The sequence below is a fragment of the Scomber japonicus genome, chromosome 7, assembly GCF_027409825.1.
Source record: "Scomber japonicus isolate fScoJap1 chromosome 7, fScoJap1.pri, whole genome shotgun sequence".
Classification (NCBI taxonomy): domain Eukaryota; kingdom Metazoa; phylum Chordata; class Actinopteri; order Scombriformes; family Scombridae; genus Scomber; species Scomber japonicus.
In genome coordinates, this window is record NC_070584.1 from 6,849,518 (window position 1) to 6,863,383 (window position 13,866).

A 13,866-nucleotide genomic window follows, 5' to 3' on the forward strand; every position below is an offset into this window, starting at 1 on the left:
AATCTTCCATTTCTATGTGGTTCAAGGAGATATAATCAAAAACCCTGCACTTGAGGTCAGGTAAACATTTTAGATGTAATATTTTGGGGTGTGCCATACGGGCTAACTGGACGTAATGATGAAGTGATGCAGATCGCTTAGTGAAAATAGCTTTATTATTTTGAGTAAATAAAAAAAATACTCCTATTCATCTTAGCATATACAAACTGGAACATACAGAATATGCTGATAATGTCCAAAAACAACTTTGGAACAGCCAGAACTGTATGGACAACAAAGTGCAGTGCATGTACAGTTAACACAATGTATGGTATCTTCAAGTAGTCAAGACAAAAATAAGGATCTGAGATTCATTCAATCCCACATTGGAAACATTGGTAAGGACCAAAATGTTAATCTTCTTTGCTTTTTACAGAACAAAAATAAAATAAATCACAGGATGTGTGCATGTAACATCAACATGTAAACAAGTATTTTGTCAACAGTATATTTTAGAGTCAGGATGAACATACATATGATGATAAGGGTTCACTGACTGGGATAACTGCAAAACTAGAACGACACTGCACATTTCAGAAAACATGACAACAAGGTGGCGTCTTAACTACTCTGTGTGGACACATTAAATCAGCTTGTCATGCACAACTGTTAACTGTAGGAGGACTCATTCAAAATGTGAAAAAACAGAAAAACATGCAGGATTCAGGTGTGAATAATGACAGTGCTACACCCAATCATCCCAAATTAAAGAGTGCATCAGTGCAGACATTTACTAACCGTTTCAAATATGAATTAAGGGCAAGATCCATTTATATTTTATTTAATGTTTTTTTTTTTTTTTTTTACTTTTTCACAATTAATCTTTCAGTCTCAAGAACACACATCAGTTGAGGAGTCGGCTCTTGTGCCTATGAAAGTTATTCACTCAGACAAACAAATAGAAGTTTTGCACAGGTAGCTAATTTTTCAAGTAAATCCCAGGTGTTTCTTATTAGTCCAGGTTGAGCTCAAATGTAGTCATGATGTCCCGCTGCATAGACATATCAATACCAGACATCTATAGAGAGAAAAAGAAAAACACAAAACAGTAATTAAATGCCATTTTACTAGTACAAGGTAAAATAAAAAGCAGAATAAAACAGAGTGTGGAGATACTCACTGCCTCTCGCCTGCGACGCTCTTGCTCTCTTTTGCGGGCCATCTCTCTTTCCTGATCCACCGAGGACTGTGCGGTTCCAAGTTGTGTTTCCGCGGGAGACTTCGGCTGTTGCTGCTCCACATCTTCGGGAACATCTAAGGTGACCTCTGTGCAAATGCTCTCTGGTGAATCAGGATCTTCTTTAGCAGGTTGTGCATTTTTTTCTGTTTGGCCTGGAAGGCTAAGAAGGAGAATGTCCTTGTTACTTCAAAAGTTGCTCTCTTTAAAAATCAGACATTAAAGCTTATCAGTTTGGATTAGGACACTGATATTAGACAATGACATCTTCACAGCTATTTCAGCCTGGAAAATAAAATGACTATGAATCTAAAGAAATGCATTATCTATATATGTAGAAATACCTATTATCAGGACTATCCCTCTCCTTGTTGTCTCCCATCTGTTTTTTCTTCAGTGCTTTTTCTCGTTCTTCCTTTTCTATTGCAGCTTTACGGAATTGCTGGAAGCTCTCCTTTGATGACTTGATTGCAGCTGCGTTGACTGACTGTCTCACCAGTTTGGCCCAAGACTCAGCATTTCTCAGAACAATGTCCTAAACAAAAACAAAAAAAAGGCCATGTGCATTTGCCCACCAACAAGTATCAATTAAAAGCTGCCACTAGGGGCAGAAAACATCACGATCTTAACCGTAGTCCTCAGTTTAAAATAAAATGTACCTGAGCAACCCATCCTTAGTGTCAATTTCTGCAGAATTGCTCTTCAACTACTCATGAACATTCTCTACAGGAGAATTATACTTCATTAAACAAAGCTAACCTTTTTGGGGAGTTGGGTTTTTTCCTGCTCATCAGCTTTACTTGCTGTGTTGGTGTAAGGCATGTTAGTAACCTGACTGTCAGGAAAATCTTCAGGCAAATCTGAAATGATGGTTTTTAAAAATGAGTCTTCAGTAAAACTATTAGTCATTTTAGAAAAATGTGATAAAGAGTTAAGAGTCTTCAAGTGACTTACTGGACATGGTCTCTTGTTTGGGCTGCAGAGGGCTGTCTCTCAGAGGGGACAGCACTGGACCCTGCTGAAAGGTGACATGTAGTTTGACCAATACAACTATTATTTAAAGATATTCAAATACAAACAAATAAAAGGTGTTATCATTACTATATATAAAAACAGGCAGCCTCTGGATACAACTGTGAGAATAATCAATCAATCAATAAATATTTTTCAGACATGTTGGTTCTTTTGTGATTCTGATAAGACCTGAATGCTTTTATGATTGAGAGTAATGAGATCTAATTAAATATATAGGCCAAATTTGTTGACATTCACACAGTTGATCAAAATAACTACATGACGTCAGAGTGGGTATACTAACATACATACCAACTAAACCACTGAAAAGGAAAAGAGCTGGAGGACTTTTTGCTAATTGCTAATTTCCTGGCTGATTAAAAATCAGCTTAGGTTGAAGTTGGGTGGAGCAATGTTCATAATTACACAGTGTTAACTCTGTGTGCATGTAGAAGCATGTGTGCATGTCAGTAGAAGAGATATTATCAGCCAACATAGATGAAAACACCTGTGTGGCTCAGGCTTTAAAAGACTCTAGGCATATCGTACGCCATCCGACAAGATACGGCTTTATAAGCACTGAGATGAAGATCAGTTTGTTTGTGATGAGTCCTGCATAGCATGTATTAAATAGTTGTATGATGTCATCTGTGGCTCTGCAGGAGATTTATTCAGACTGTTATACTTTTAAACTCCAAATGACCTAAAGGTCAAGATAACTCTGCCTCTTTCTTTTATCAATCTGACAAATCTCCCTATATTGTGGCAATGCAATACTAAATACTAATTCCACCAGAACAACAGCAACAAGGCAGAAAATCCATTTTTGCTTCAGATCATCTAAACATTATATGTTCAGTGTATCTGCTTTTATGAACTATATATAAACAGTAAACGTGAGAAGTGTAATGCACTCAGTGTGGAGATTTCTGCTCATCTGCTTGTAAAAACCAGGTGGGCTGAAGTTGTTATTGCTGCTCTGTGACAGCCTGGCTGTACAAGCTAGCTACCAAAAGGGTACAATACATTAGCAACAAGGCAGAAATGTACATATAGAACCTTTATGAGTGAATAGGCTGATCTGTGTGATCTCATTAATACTTTTTACCCTGTCTTATCAAAGATACACTTCAGTCTTTTTGACAGACATAGCAAAGGGTGTGTGGAGCAGCGGTTCTCAACCTGGGGTCTAAGGAACCCCAGGGGTCCTCAATGGGGTCCCCAGAAAAATGGGAAATATTTTAAGTGAATGTATAAGAATGACTTTTCTGTTCATAGGTTTCAATCTCTTCATTGTTAATCTGCCAATCTACAGGACAGACACTTATTTAATAGCTAAAACCTTATCAGACGGGGATCCCATCAAATATGGGTCCACCACCTGATGTCTACCAATTTGGGGGTCCTTGACCACAAAAAGGTTGAGAGTCACTGGTGTAGAGTGTTGCCATTTCATGAGAAGCACCTCAAATCTGGTGGCAGCCCAGTCTAGCAAAATTCCTGGCGATGCCATGGGGGACAACAGGGCAGACAAATCTGTCAAACAATAGATGATAGTGACATTGATGTTCAACATGTCCACCCAGAGCTAATGTGTAGTAAAGCTCAATCAGCATTAGCATGTACATTTTAAGACCGGAGTAAACAAAATCAAGTGAAAGGCTAAAAAAAGTGTTACATTTCAAAAATGCACAAGTACAAAAGGCCTATTTAAATGGTCTCAAATGGTTAAAATAAAAGAAAAAAGAGAAGATTATTTTCCTTTAAATCAGCATAGGAGTGCAGTATTTTCCCATGCTGCTAAATGTCAGCTAACTGTCAGATTGTCCATGGCTTACTGAGAGACTCTCCCATTTTCCTGATAAAACCACAGCTTCAACACAAACATCTGTACATTTCCATACCTGAAATGAAAGGTAAATATACATTACCTGGAGGTGACAGAGTCATGTCATTACAGATCTGGTCTGCATGAGGCTGAGTGGAGTTGTCTTTAGTCTGTGCTGTGATAGCAGGAGGAGGCTGGCAAGTCTTAACTGGGGCTTTTGATGAATCTTTTGTCTCCAGTATCTGCTTATTACCAGCAGCACGAGTCACCTTTGACTTAAGGAGAAATTGCATTCTTACATTTCATTATAACCAACATTTCTGTCCTCACCATGAATTGATTTTGAGTACAACAGTCAAGAAATGAGATGTATTTACCTTTGTCTTAACCTTTTGGCAAGAGTCTTTACCTTTCTGCTTCTTTGTTTTTGGCACTGAAAGACATGCACATTGATCATTTACAGACTACACAATCAGGCAGACCTTCCCCAAAACACCAAAAAATCTGTTTATGTCAAAAATATAACACTGGACAGTTTTTTGGGGTAATGTAAAAGGATGTGTGATTACATGACAGTAAAATCATGTGTATTGCAACCCTAACCCCTTGACAAAATTCAAGCCATTTCTTTTGAATAGCTTTTCATGTTTTAATTAAGCAACACAAATCATTTCCAAACACTTGGCTTAAGTAACCAAAGCACAATATTAGGCAAATACAGCACCAATGATTAGCTCCAATTTTGACCTGGACTATTATATTGTAATTGAAAACATGCATTTAGATTGGGAAGTGGTGTACTGAAGTGCACTATATTGAGGAGTGTTCCTAATATTTTGTCCACTCTATTAACATAAATAAGGGTAGCAAAATATTAGGAACACTTTTCAATATTTGGCACCCAAGTACATCATCACACCCCCCCCCCTTCCTACAACCCCAACAATTAAACAGATGGCAGAGATGTTGTACTGGATTACATTAGACTGTACAGGTGTTCCTAATAAAGTGATTGGTGAATGTATATGATACTAATATTCATGGTATGCAGTTTAGTATCAAGACTCTACACTGTTTATACTTGCTGCAATATGTGCACAGTGCAAAGGCAGTCAAACTGTAACTTCATAATACTGCCACCACTTAAAGATAATAAAAATATGGCTTTGAGGTTGTTGTTTTTTTTTGTTAAATCAAAATTCCAATTGTAATCTATTGTTTTCTGAGATGTTCTTGTCCAGCTGTAAGCAGCTCCTCGTTTTCCTTTGTGCATTGCATTATATCAACAGCACAATGTAAGTCAAGAGCTTTTTAGATAGCAAACCAATTATATTTTGAGTATGCTTTTGTTGTTTTGCCAAGCTCAACACAATACCTCTTCAAAAACCTGCCTAGAATTAGTTCATTGTATGAATCTGGGGCACAGCCATTAATTTACCCTGAATCTGCCATATTTTTCATTAGTTTTTAAAGTTAATTTTACTTCTCTATCCGGTAGCAATTAACATGAGATTTATTACAATCTAATGTATATACAAAGAATAAAGAGTAAATTGGAAAAAAAAGCTTAAGTTAAGATTTCATTACAACCAATGATATTTGAGTATAATCACTCCAAAATATGCCTTTCCAAAATATATGCTACAGACATCAAGGACTCTTAACCACCTTAAGAGAGCTCTGGAGCGCTGCTACATTAAGTTCTAAGAAATTTGATGAATAGCTTTTATTCTTAAGTTTGTGAGTATGAGTTTTAAAAATGAAGGATTTATACTTTTATCTAGGTCCAAAACATACTTACTCTCACCTTACAGTGAACTGTACTCCAGGGTATGGAAATGCATAGTTACATCACTTTAGTGTTTGGTTTGGGTCCTTTTCAGCCTGGTGTTAAAGGGAAAGTTTTGGACTTTTTTGAAGTGGAGTGTAAAGTGCTTATCCTTAGTCAGTGTATAACCTGCAGTAGATATGAGCTGGAGTACTGGCACAGATTTAGCACCAGATGTTATATTAAGTTTGTCAGCAGGCAGAATAGTAATAGGACCACTAGGGGCATGACAAGTGACAATTGTAAAATTGCTTGCTGTAAGACATCCTTTGGGGCGGTCAGCCTTTTTCATAACGGCCTCTCAAATGTGCAACACACTACCAACAGAAATAAAAATAACTGAAGATATAAAGGTTTTTAATAAATGCATTAACATCTGGCTGAAGCTAAATCAGAGCTGTATGCATTTTTAATATGGCAGGACTTTAAATGTTTTAAATATTATGTAACTTGCATACTTGATTTTTTTCTTTTTTTCTTTCTGTTACTAAAAGCCTAACTAGGGACTGGAGCTGGAAACTAGCAATAGCTGTAAGCTGTATGCAGAACACCAGTATTTCAACTTGTTTGTAATGATTGGAAGTGATACTATGTTAACTTGCACTGTCCCCATCAAATAAACTGAATCAAATAAAATAAAAATAAAAAATCTGCAGCAAAATGTATTTTAGCAACCTAAAAAAAGACCCACCTTATAAATAAGAAAAAAAAAAGATCATCACTATCACCATATGTGGGGGAGAAAGAATGAACACAACATGTGATGAAGGTGCAAACATACATAACCATTTTAATATTAGGCATGCAACCAGCAGAAAGGTAGCGGTAAGGCACAGAGGTGAATTGTACCCGTGGCTTATCCCCTTTGAAAGGAGAGATGGGAAGGTGAAACACAGCTAGGTGAGGGGAAAAAGTGCTGAGGAGAGCAGCTAACCTGATTCAGAGTCACTGCTATCAGAAGCACTAGAATGACTACTGCTGCTGCTGTTGCTGTCAGAGCTGGATGACGAGCTGCTGCTGCTGCTGCTGCTGCTGCTTTCACTGAGGCGTGATGGGCAACTGGGGTCAGGGGATGCAACGGGTTTGGCTGTAAACAATAACAAAGTCTCAAAGTTGACTTTATGTTATTTTTACAACCAATGACTCACACGTAGAAGCGGGATTTTTGACAGTTAGATAATCAGATTCAGTTCTTACCTAGGGGCTTTTTCTTCTTAATCACTCGCTGCTCTTTACTGACAACTTGAGATCTTCCAGAGTCCTTTAATTTCCCAGTCTGCACTCCTTCAGTGGGCTTCACCAGCTTTTTTTCTGCAGGACAGAGATAAAAAAAACATTCCATTATCATAGTAGAGATAATTTTTAAAAGCTTTCATTTTGCAAATTAAATCTGATAAAAAAAGAGAGGAAAGCTTTAGGAGGAGAAGGATTGAACTGTACTTACTGCTGACGCTCTTGTTGCATTTCTTCAGACACGCTGCGACAAACCTCTGCAAGGCTCTCAGTGTGGATGTCTTGAGCATTTCAAAGTCAACTTCAATCTCCTCTGGAGCAGAATCTCGCAGACAGGACTCCCTGGCGTGAATGATGCTCACCAGCTTTCCCAGTTTGTCACCGGGCAGCTTGTCGATGTCCAGTTTCAGCTGCTTCTTCTCCTGGTAAGTCATTGGTATTGACGGAGCCTCTGCCTCACATTTTACGGGTGCTCCATGAATATTGTGTTTGTTGCCATGCCTACACACGCATACATAAATCTGATATCATCAACAGGATAAGCTGTTTGACATTACTTGTTACTAAGTTGAAACATGAAGTGAGGCGTACGTACAAAGTCGAGCTCTTGTTGGTCATTTTTTCTACGACAGATTTGTATTTGGAGGATTTGTACTTCAGCCTAGCGATGTCCCTTTCTTTCGATCTTTTTTCCTTTTTCAACTTGTCTCTCTTCTTTGGTTTCATCAGGGGCTCTTGGGAGAGTCTCTTCAGCTGATCGCTAACTGCTTTCAACTGAAAATACAATTGAATAAGATGCACTGAAGTGAATAGCAAAATCCCCAATGCCATTTTCACTGCCAAGTAGAGTACCAACCCTCTCCTCTAGATTAGCCAGCTGCAGAGACACCTCCTCTGATGAACCTTCTGGCTCCGAAGAGCTTTCACTTTCTGAACTTGCTGAGCTTGATGGACTTTCAGCTCTTTCTCCTTTCACCTTGTCGACTCGCTGACGAGGTACGGGACAACCGTCTGGCTTTTGTGGAACCTTCAAATATCGGGCCTCGAAAACATCCTGTTGATGGCAAATTCAAATGTTTTTACAGCAGTAGCACACATGTAGAACATTGACCCCCCCCCAATTCATATTATAGAAAACAGAGAGGAACACAGTACAAAACATATCAAAGCTTCATGCATGTTTTCTAATGCAGAACTGCTGATTGTATCCTTACTGGATTGACATTAGTCATTAGAAATGTATTTGAAGAAAAGATCTGTATTAAGATGGTACTACTAAATATAAAGTAATATTAGTTACTCGGTAAAAAAGGTCTAACACTATACAAATGATCTTCCTGTATAAAGTTGGAATCTGTGAAGAGAAATGGTAGGTCAAAGACTATTAGATTCTGGTGTATCACAAGATTTAAATAATAGATGAAGGTACTGTCTGCATCACAAACACTGCAGGTGCACTGCACATATTCCTGACACTGCAGGTTTTTAACTGAAAGGACGACAGGTGTAAGTGACATTTTTTAGGGATATTTTGGAGAGGTGTGCACATCTGCCAACAAGGCATTAAAATAACTGGATATGCAATCTCAGCAGATGGGAATGCTTATAAACAGGGGTAATTTTGCCCATACATGTCTACACTGTCTGTGCCAGCAGCAGGTGCTGAGTATATCAACACCAGGAATATGTCCAATGCATTTCCATTCTAAATCATTACGGCTAATGAATATAACTTGTTTGATGTTTGTCCTGCTGACTCGACAGAAAAGAAAATCCATACCTGCAGTTTTCTTGCCATGTAGACGACTTCATGTGAAGGTGGATTGTATTTGTAACAGTTGGAGAACATCAGTCTGACGTCAGCAGCAAACTCTTTTGCGCTTGCGTACTGTCGCTCATCTATTTTTTTCTGAGGAAATTATATTTTGAGTCAGTACAAAAGTGCTATATTGCATATATTGAATTTCACTGTTGTATATTCTAACTATGCATCATCATGTACTTACCCTGATGGTACTCAGGTCCATAGGCTGTTTGATAATGTCATGGTAGTCATGCAAACCCAAAGCAACTGCATCAACAGGAGTGTAGAAGGGCCACGCATATGCATAGTGCCTTTTTGAGAGCATCTCCTTCAGGATATCATTGCAGCACCTCAGCTGATCAGACAGTTTGATCTTTTTGCTCTCAAACGCAGGCAAGTCTTTCTTAGGAGGTTTGATGGGCCTTCCACTGCCTCTCCTGTTCAATAATATGCAAGGTGCTGAATACTGGTCAGTAAGGGAGCCCTCTCTGCTGGTGATCGCTGAGGTGGTGGGGGGTGTGGGGTCTGACTTCCTCTTAAGACCTTTTTTAATCTAAATATAGAGAAAAGGGTTGTATGAAAACAGTGAATCACTATGGCAGCATGAGTAATAGGCGAGACAAATAAATTCGATTTTCAAAGTTTGACCCTGCTATGCTTTGTCTACATCACCTCTCTTAAAAAGATGCAGTTACAAAGTTGCTGGTGAACCATTTGAATACTTACTGTTGCATCGATTTGCTCAGAGAGCTGGATGGGTGGGATGGGATGAGGCACATCAGGAGGAATGACTGTCACGGTCTGCTGGAGAACAACCTCTGACACAAGGGATCTCTGCTTCAATGCAACTGCATGACAAGAGGTAAGAAGAAAAACATGTGCACCAATCACATATAATGTTAAACAGTAAAACAAAGCCATGCAGTTACCATCCAGATGTTACTGCAAGATTTGTGTTCTTACATTGGAATATTTGAGGGTATTTCACATATTTAATCATCATTTTTTCCAAAAGAATTAATATGCAGTTATTTTGCAGTGTACCTGTATTGGTCTTCCTCCCTTTTACTGGGTCTTTTACAGTTAGTGTTGTGACTTCACACTCATCTTTAGGCATTTGAGAAAGTTTGTGCAAAAAAAGCTTCTCCAATGTCTGCGCCATGAATACAATGTCATCTCCAGGCTGTGGAAAGAAATGTATACATTACAATAAAATCAAATCAAAGCATTCTCAGGATAAATGCATAATTAGTGAACTTTACACATTACAACTAATTCTCAGGAGGCCTATTATTTCTGTGTGTGTTATACATTCATGGTGTAATGTACAATTTCTTCTTACCCGATTGTACATGTAGCAGTTGGTGAACATGTTGTTGAAGTCTTGGATACATTCAAGTGCTTGCCAGTAATATTTGTTCTGGAGACGCTTCTTAATAGTGCTCAGATCCATAGGATTTGTGATAATTGAATAATAATCCTGGAGAGAAAAAAGGCACTGACATAAATACACCAAAGTCTTTGCTTTTAAAAAAATGCTGCCTAATTTAACTCATCTATTAAGACAAAATGTGTAAGATTTAACTTTAGCTTCAAATGCTAAAAGCTGCATCTGGACAACACATTTAAGAGTGAGGAGGTTGATGAGATATGGCTTACTGGGAGACGCAGAGCCACTGCATCAACAGGCTGACGGAAGGGCCACGAAAAGTGATGCCTCCATAAAGCTTTGATCACCACCTTATCCAGATACTGCAGCTGATTGGTCATGCGCCCAGGCGTTTTGGGATTAATGAACTCCGGGGGAGGGGGGTTTCCACTCACAGGTGGACCTGCTTTCATTTCAGACATCGTGTAGTCCAAAGGCCATGAAGAGGGGAAACTGCCGGAACTTTGGCTCGCTGTGACTTAGCTCTCATCACACGTTTTCCTGAACAAGAAGTGAAGAGTAGTTTCCAATGCTTCAGTAACAATTCAGGTTCATACAAAATACATGATGAAATCTAGTCTATAGTATTAAACATTTACTTTATCATCAGTGCAATCATGGCTTTAAGTAAGAACATTGATTTGCTTATCACACAGCATGTTCTCAAACAGCATGATAAGATAGTATTTTGCCTGTGGCCATAACTGTCGCCAGCACAGAGGTATAATAATTAATTAAGGGTATGTAAAAATTGCATTATAGACTATTATTTAATATTAATGAATTAAATACATGGTAGTTTTGATGACTGGATGTACCTTATTAATGTGCGCATGAATTAAAGTGCTTCATTGTTCTCTGTGTAAAACCAAAAGGAATCACAGAACAGTGACAGTACATTCAAAGAGGCAGACAGGGAGCATATTTACTGCTAAACCTGAGTAATGCTGCCATCTACAGCATCTCTATGACTTACTGCACCATTCACTGTGAGAGCTATGTGAAACTAGACCACTGTAGATCAATGTTTCACTATCAATATTTCAAAAGGTTAAGTACTGGAGAGGTAATAGAGAAAATGTCATACTACACCAATATAATATGTCCAACAATCCCTGCCATGCATTCATGTGGAAAATTCACAAAGACTGAGCTAATGGCTTCCTGTCAGCTGAAGGCGTCATAGCCAGTTCTGAAAGATGTTTTGAATGTGCACATAATTAGCACAGAAGAGCAAACATTTGTGAATAAACTTACAGTAACATTGGACTCCTGTCTTATGATTTAAGTTCTTTCTTTCTAACTGATAGTATATACTATGCGTTTGCTCTTCTAAGCCATTTTATATGGAGACATAAGCTAAATCTATGGTTGTTGATGCAAATAGCCAAATTAATTCATATCCAAGCAGGTTCACAAAAGTGGGGCCATACAATGAAGAATTTTTCATTCCTGCCACTTTAAACATTGTCTTTTCAATGTTCAGATTGATTTTCATCACACAAACCAATTTATTGATATTTTATTTGTAACCCAACCCAAACAATTTACATAAAAACATCCGTGTCTTATTTCCATTTTTTATTTTTCAAAAAGACGACAAATGAAGACAATGCTTTCATACATATTAAATCCAGAGCAGCTCAGGCCCTGCCTGTCTAACCAACTTCAAGTAGCAACGTGTGTGGGAGAAGCTTTACCATTCAACTGATGGACTCTAAATCATTTACTGTTTGGTGTTCATTTATTCTATCATACAAAAAGTATGTTTACAAAAAAGGACCTTCACCTACAGCTAAAACAATCACTCAATTAATTGATCAATAGTATATAAGATTAATTATTGGCTGTTTTCATCTTATGTTGAAGTTGTTTATGAAGTCAAACTATCTGCATTTACTAGTTTCAGCTTCTTACCTGTAAACAATTCTGCTTTAATCAATTAAGCTGTTGATTATTTTCTCAGTTAATCAACAGTTATTTGGTCTATAATGTCAGAAAACTTTGTAAAATGTCTATTACTGTTTCCCAAAGCAAAATGTGAAGTCCTCTCATGCCTTGTTTAGTCCCGACCAACAGTCCACAACCTAAAGATATGTGTTTGGTTTATTATCATACAAAAATAAAGACAACAGAAAATATTCACATTTGAGAAGATTGAATCAGAATGTGATGATTTTATTTAAAAATTTGACTCAAAATAATTCTCAAAATACTGGTTAATTTAATAGTTGGTAACTAAGTGATTAATTGAGTAATTGTTGCAGGTTACCTGACTGCTGGTCAGACAAACAACTTGAGGACATCATTTGGGTGTCAAGAACTTACTAAGATCAGGGCATTTGTAATCATTCTGGCATTTCATGGAGGTGATATCAGTTATTTGAAAACACAATGAATGGATATTGTTTTGTGCAAATCATTGTTGTTGACCTTCAAAACAAAACAATATGAAGATACATCACTCTATACTACTGTAAAAGTCTGATGTGGGTTTTTTCCTGTTAGGAACAATCCAGAAACAGATTCACTTCAAACTGTTTTACTTAAACTTTTACAGTCTGTGCCCAATATTGGCAAAATCTGATCAATTAAGATAATCTTTTAGTATGCATAAAGATGGCTGCCACAAAATTTTGGTTGCAGTCAAGACGAAAGCTAAACGTATAGTTATGAAAACCGCCAGAACACATTGCATTTCACCATCGATATTAGAGAATATAAATGAGCACGTAAGCAGTGTACACATCATGTCTATCATTAAATATGATACCAAAATTATGAAAACTTTAAACTTCTACACCAGTTAACCAACAGACAACTGTGCACATTTAAGTATAAACCTTCTGAAACATACTGGTTCTGTTAGTTTGGCTGTTTGAAAACACTATGGCAAAACCTGTCTACATGTCAACACCAATCTAATAATCTGGAATAAAGTCATTTCAAATTTTTTCAGCTCACAATAACTGTCATTACTGCAAACACACTGCTGCCTGACACAGGGTGACTGGATGTATTTAAGTCTGTCCTGTACAGATTTGACCCAAAGTTTTAATGTTGTATTGTTACAACACACTCATTTGTGATGCCAGTATCTTAAACGGACGGAGATTAGAAGCACTGAGATGTTTAAGTTTACATTAACGCTTTATCTTGCATTTTTCAAACATTAGTCATATAGTATTGGGCGGAGAGGACTGATCACTGACTACTGCACTGTTGACAGTGGTCGGGCCAACACGTGAAAGCACCAACACGCCCACTGGTTACTTTAGCATTTAGCCTCCACGGTGCTAACAGCACAGGTTAACTGTGTCAAAATGAAAAGGCCTGAACGAAGCTAACGTTAGCTACTGTCAGAGCCTCGTTTAAAAACTGCATTAGCTTCGTTAACGTCCGATGGCAAAACGGTAACGTTAGCATACCCAGTAACATTCAGCTACTGTTGATAACCAGTTCAAAATGCTAACGTAGCTAGCCGCCGCAACTTCACCCCGACTGCTAGTTGACT

At 37.8% G+C, this 13,866-nt stretch overlaps 1 protein-coding gene across 1 annotated transcript; it reads right to left on the reverse strand.

Annotated features, from left to right (window-relative positions):
- Nucleotides 1-203: 203 nt before the first annotated feature.
- brdt (bromodomain, testis-specific) lies at nt 204-10,759 on the reverse strand. The gene is made up of 19 exons (XM_053321881.1): nt 10,583-10,759; nt 10,266-10,403; nt 9,968-10,106; nt 9,650-9,771; nt 9,126-9,476; nt 8,900-9,028; nt 7,976-8,173; nt 7,715-7,893; nt 7,331-7,620; nt 7,084-7,197; nt 6,821-6,973; nt 4,436-4,491; nt 4,162-4,333; nt 3,696-3,766; nt 2,171-2,234; nt 1,976-2,076; nt 1,561-1,751; nt 1,160-1,379; nt 204-1,057 (listed from the first exon to the last, which is right to left on the reverse strand). The coding sequence occupies exons 1-19, from the start codon at nt 10,691-10,693 to the stop codon at nt 992-994; spliced, it is 2,865 nt and encodes a 954-aa protein (XP_053177856.1). The 5' UTR covers nt 10,694-10,759; the 3' UTR covers nt 204-991.
- Nucleotides 10,760-13,866: the final 3,107 nt, after the last annotated feature.

What these genes read in the sequence shown, in the direction of transcription:
- brdt (XM_053321881.1), bottom strand. Translation starts at nt 10,693, where the DNA reads ATGACCAATCAGCTGCAGTATCTGGATAAGGTGGTGATCAAAGCTTTA. An exon ending in GGGCTGCCACCAGATTTGAG is followed by an intron (nt 2,235 to 3,695) that starts GTGCTTCTCATG and finishes GTCACCTTTCAG; the next exon opens with CAGGGTCCAGTGCTGTCCCC. An exon ending in AAACCCAACTCCCCAAAAAG is followed by an intron (nt 1,752 to 1,975) that starts GTTAGCTTTGTT and finishes GTTTTTGTTTAG; the next exon opens with GACATTGTTCTGAGAAATGC.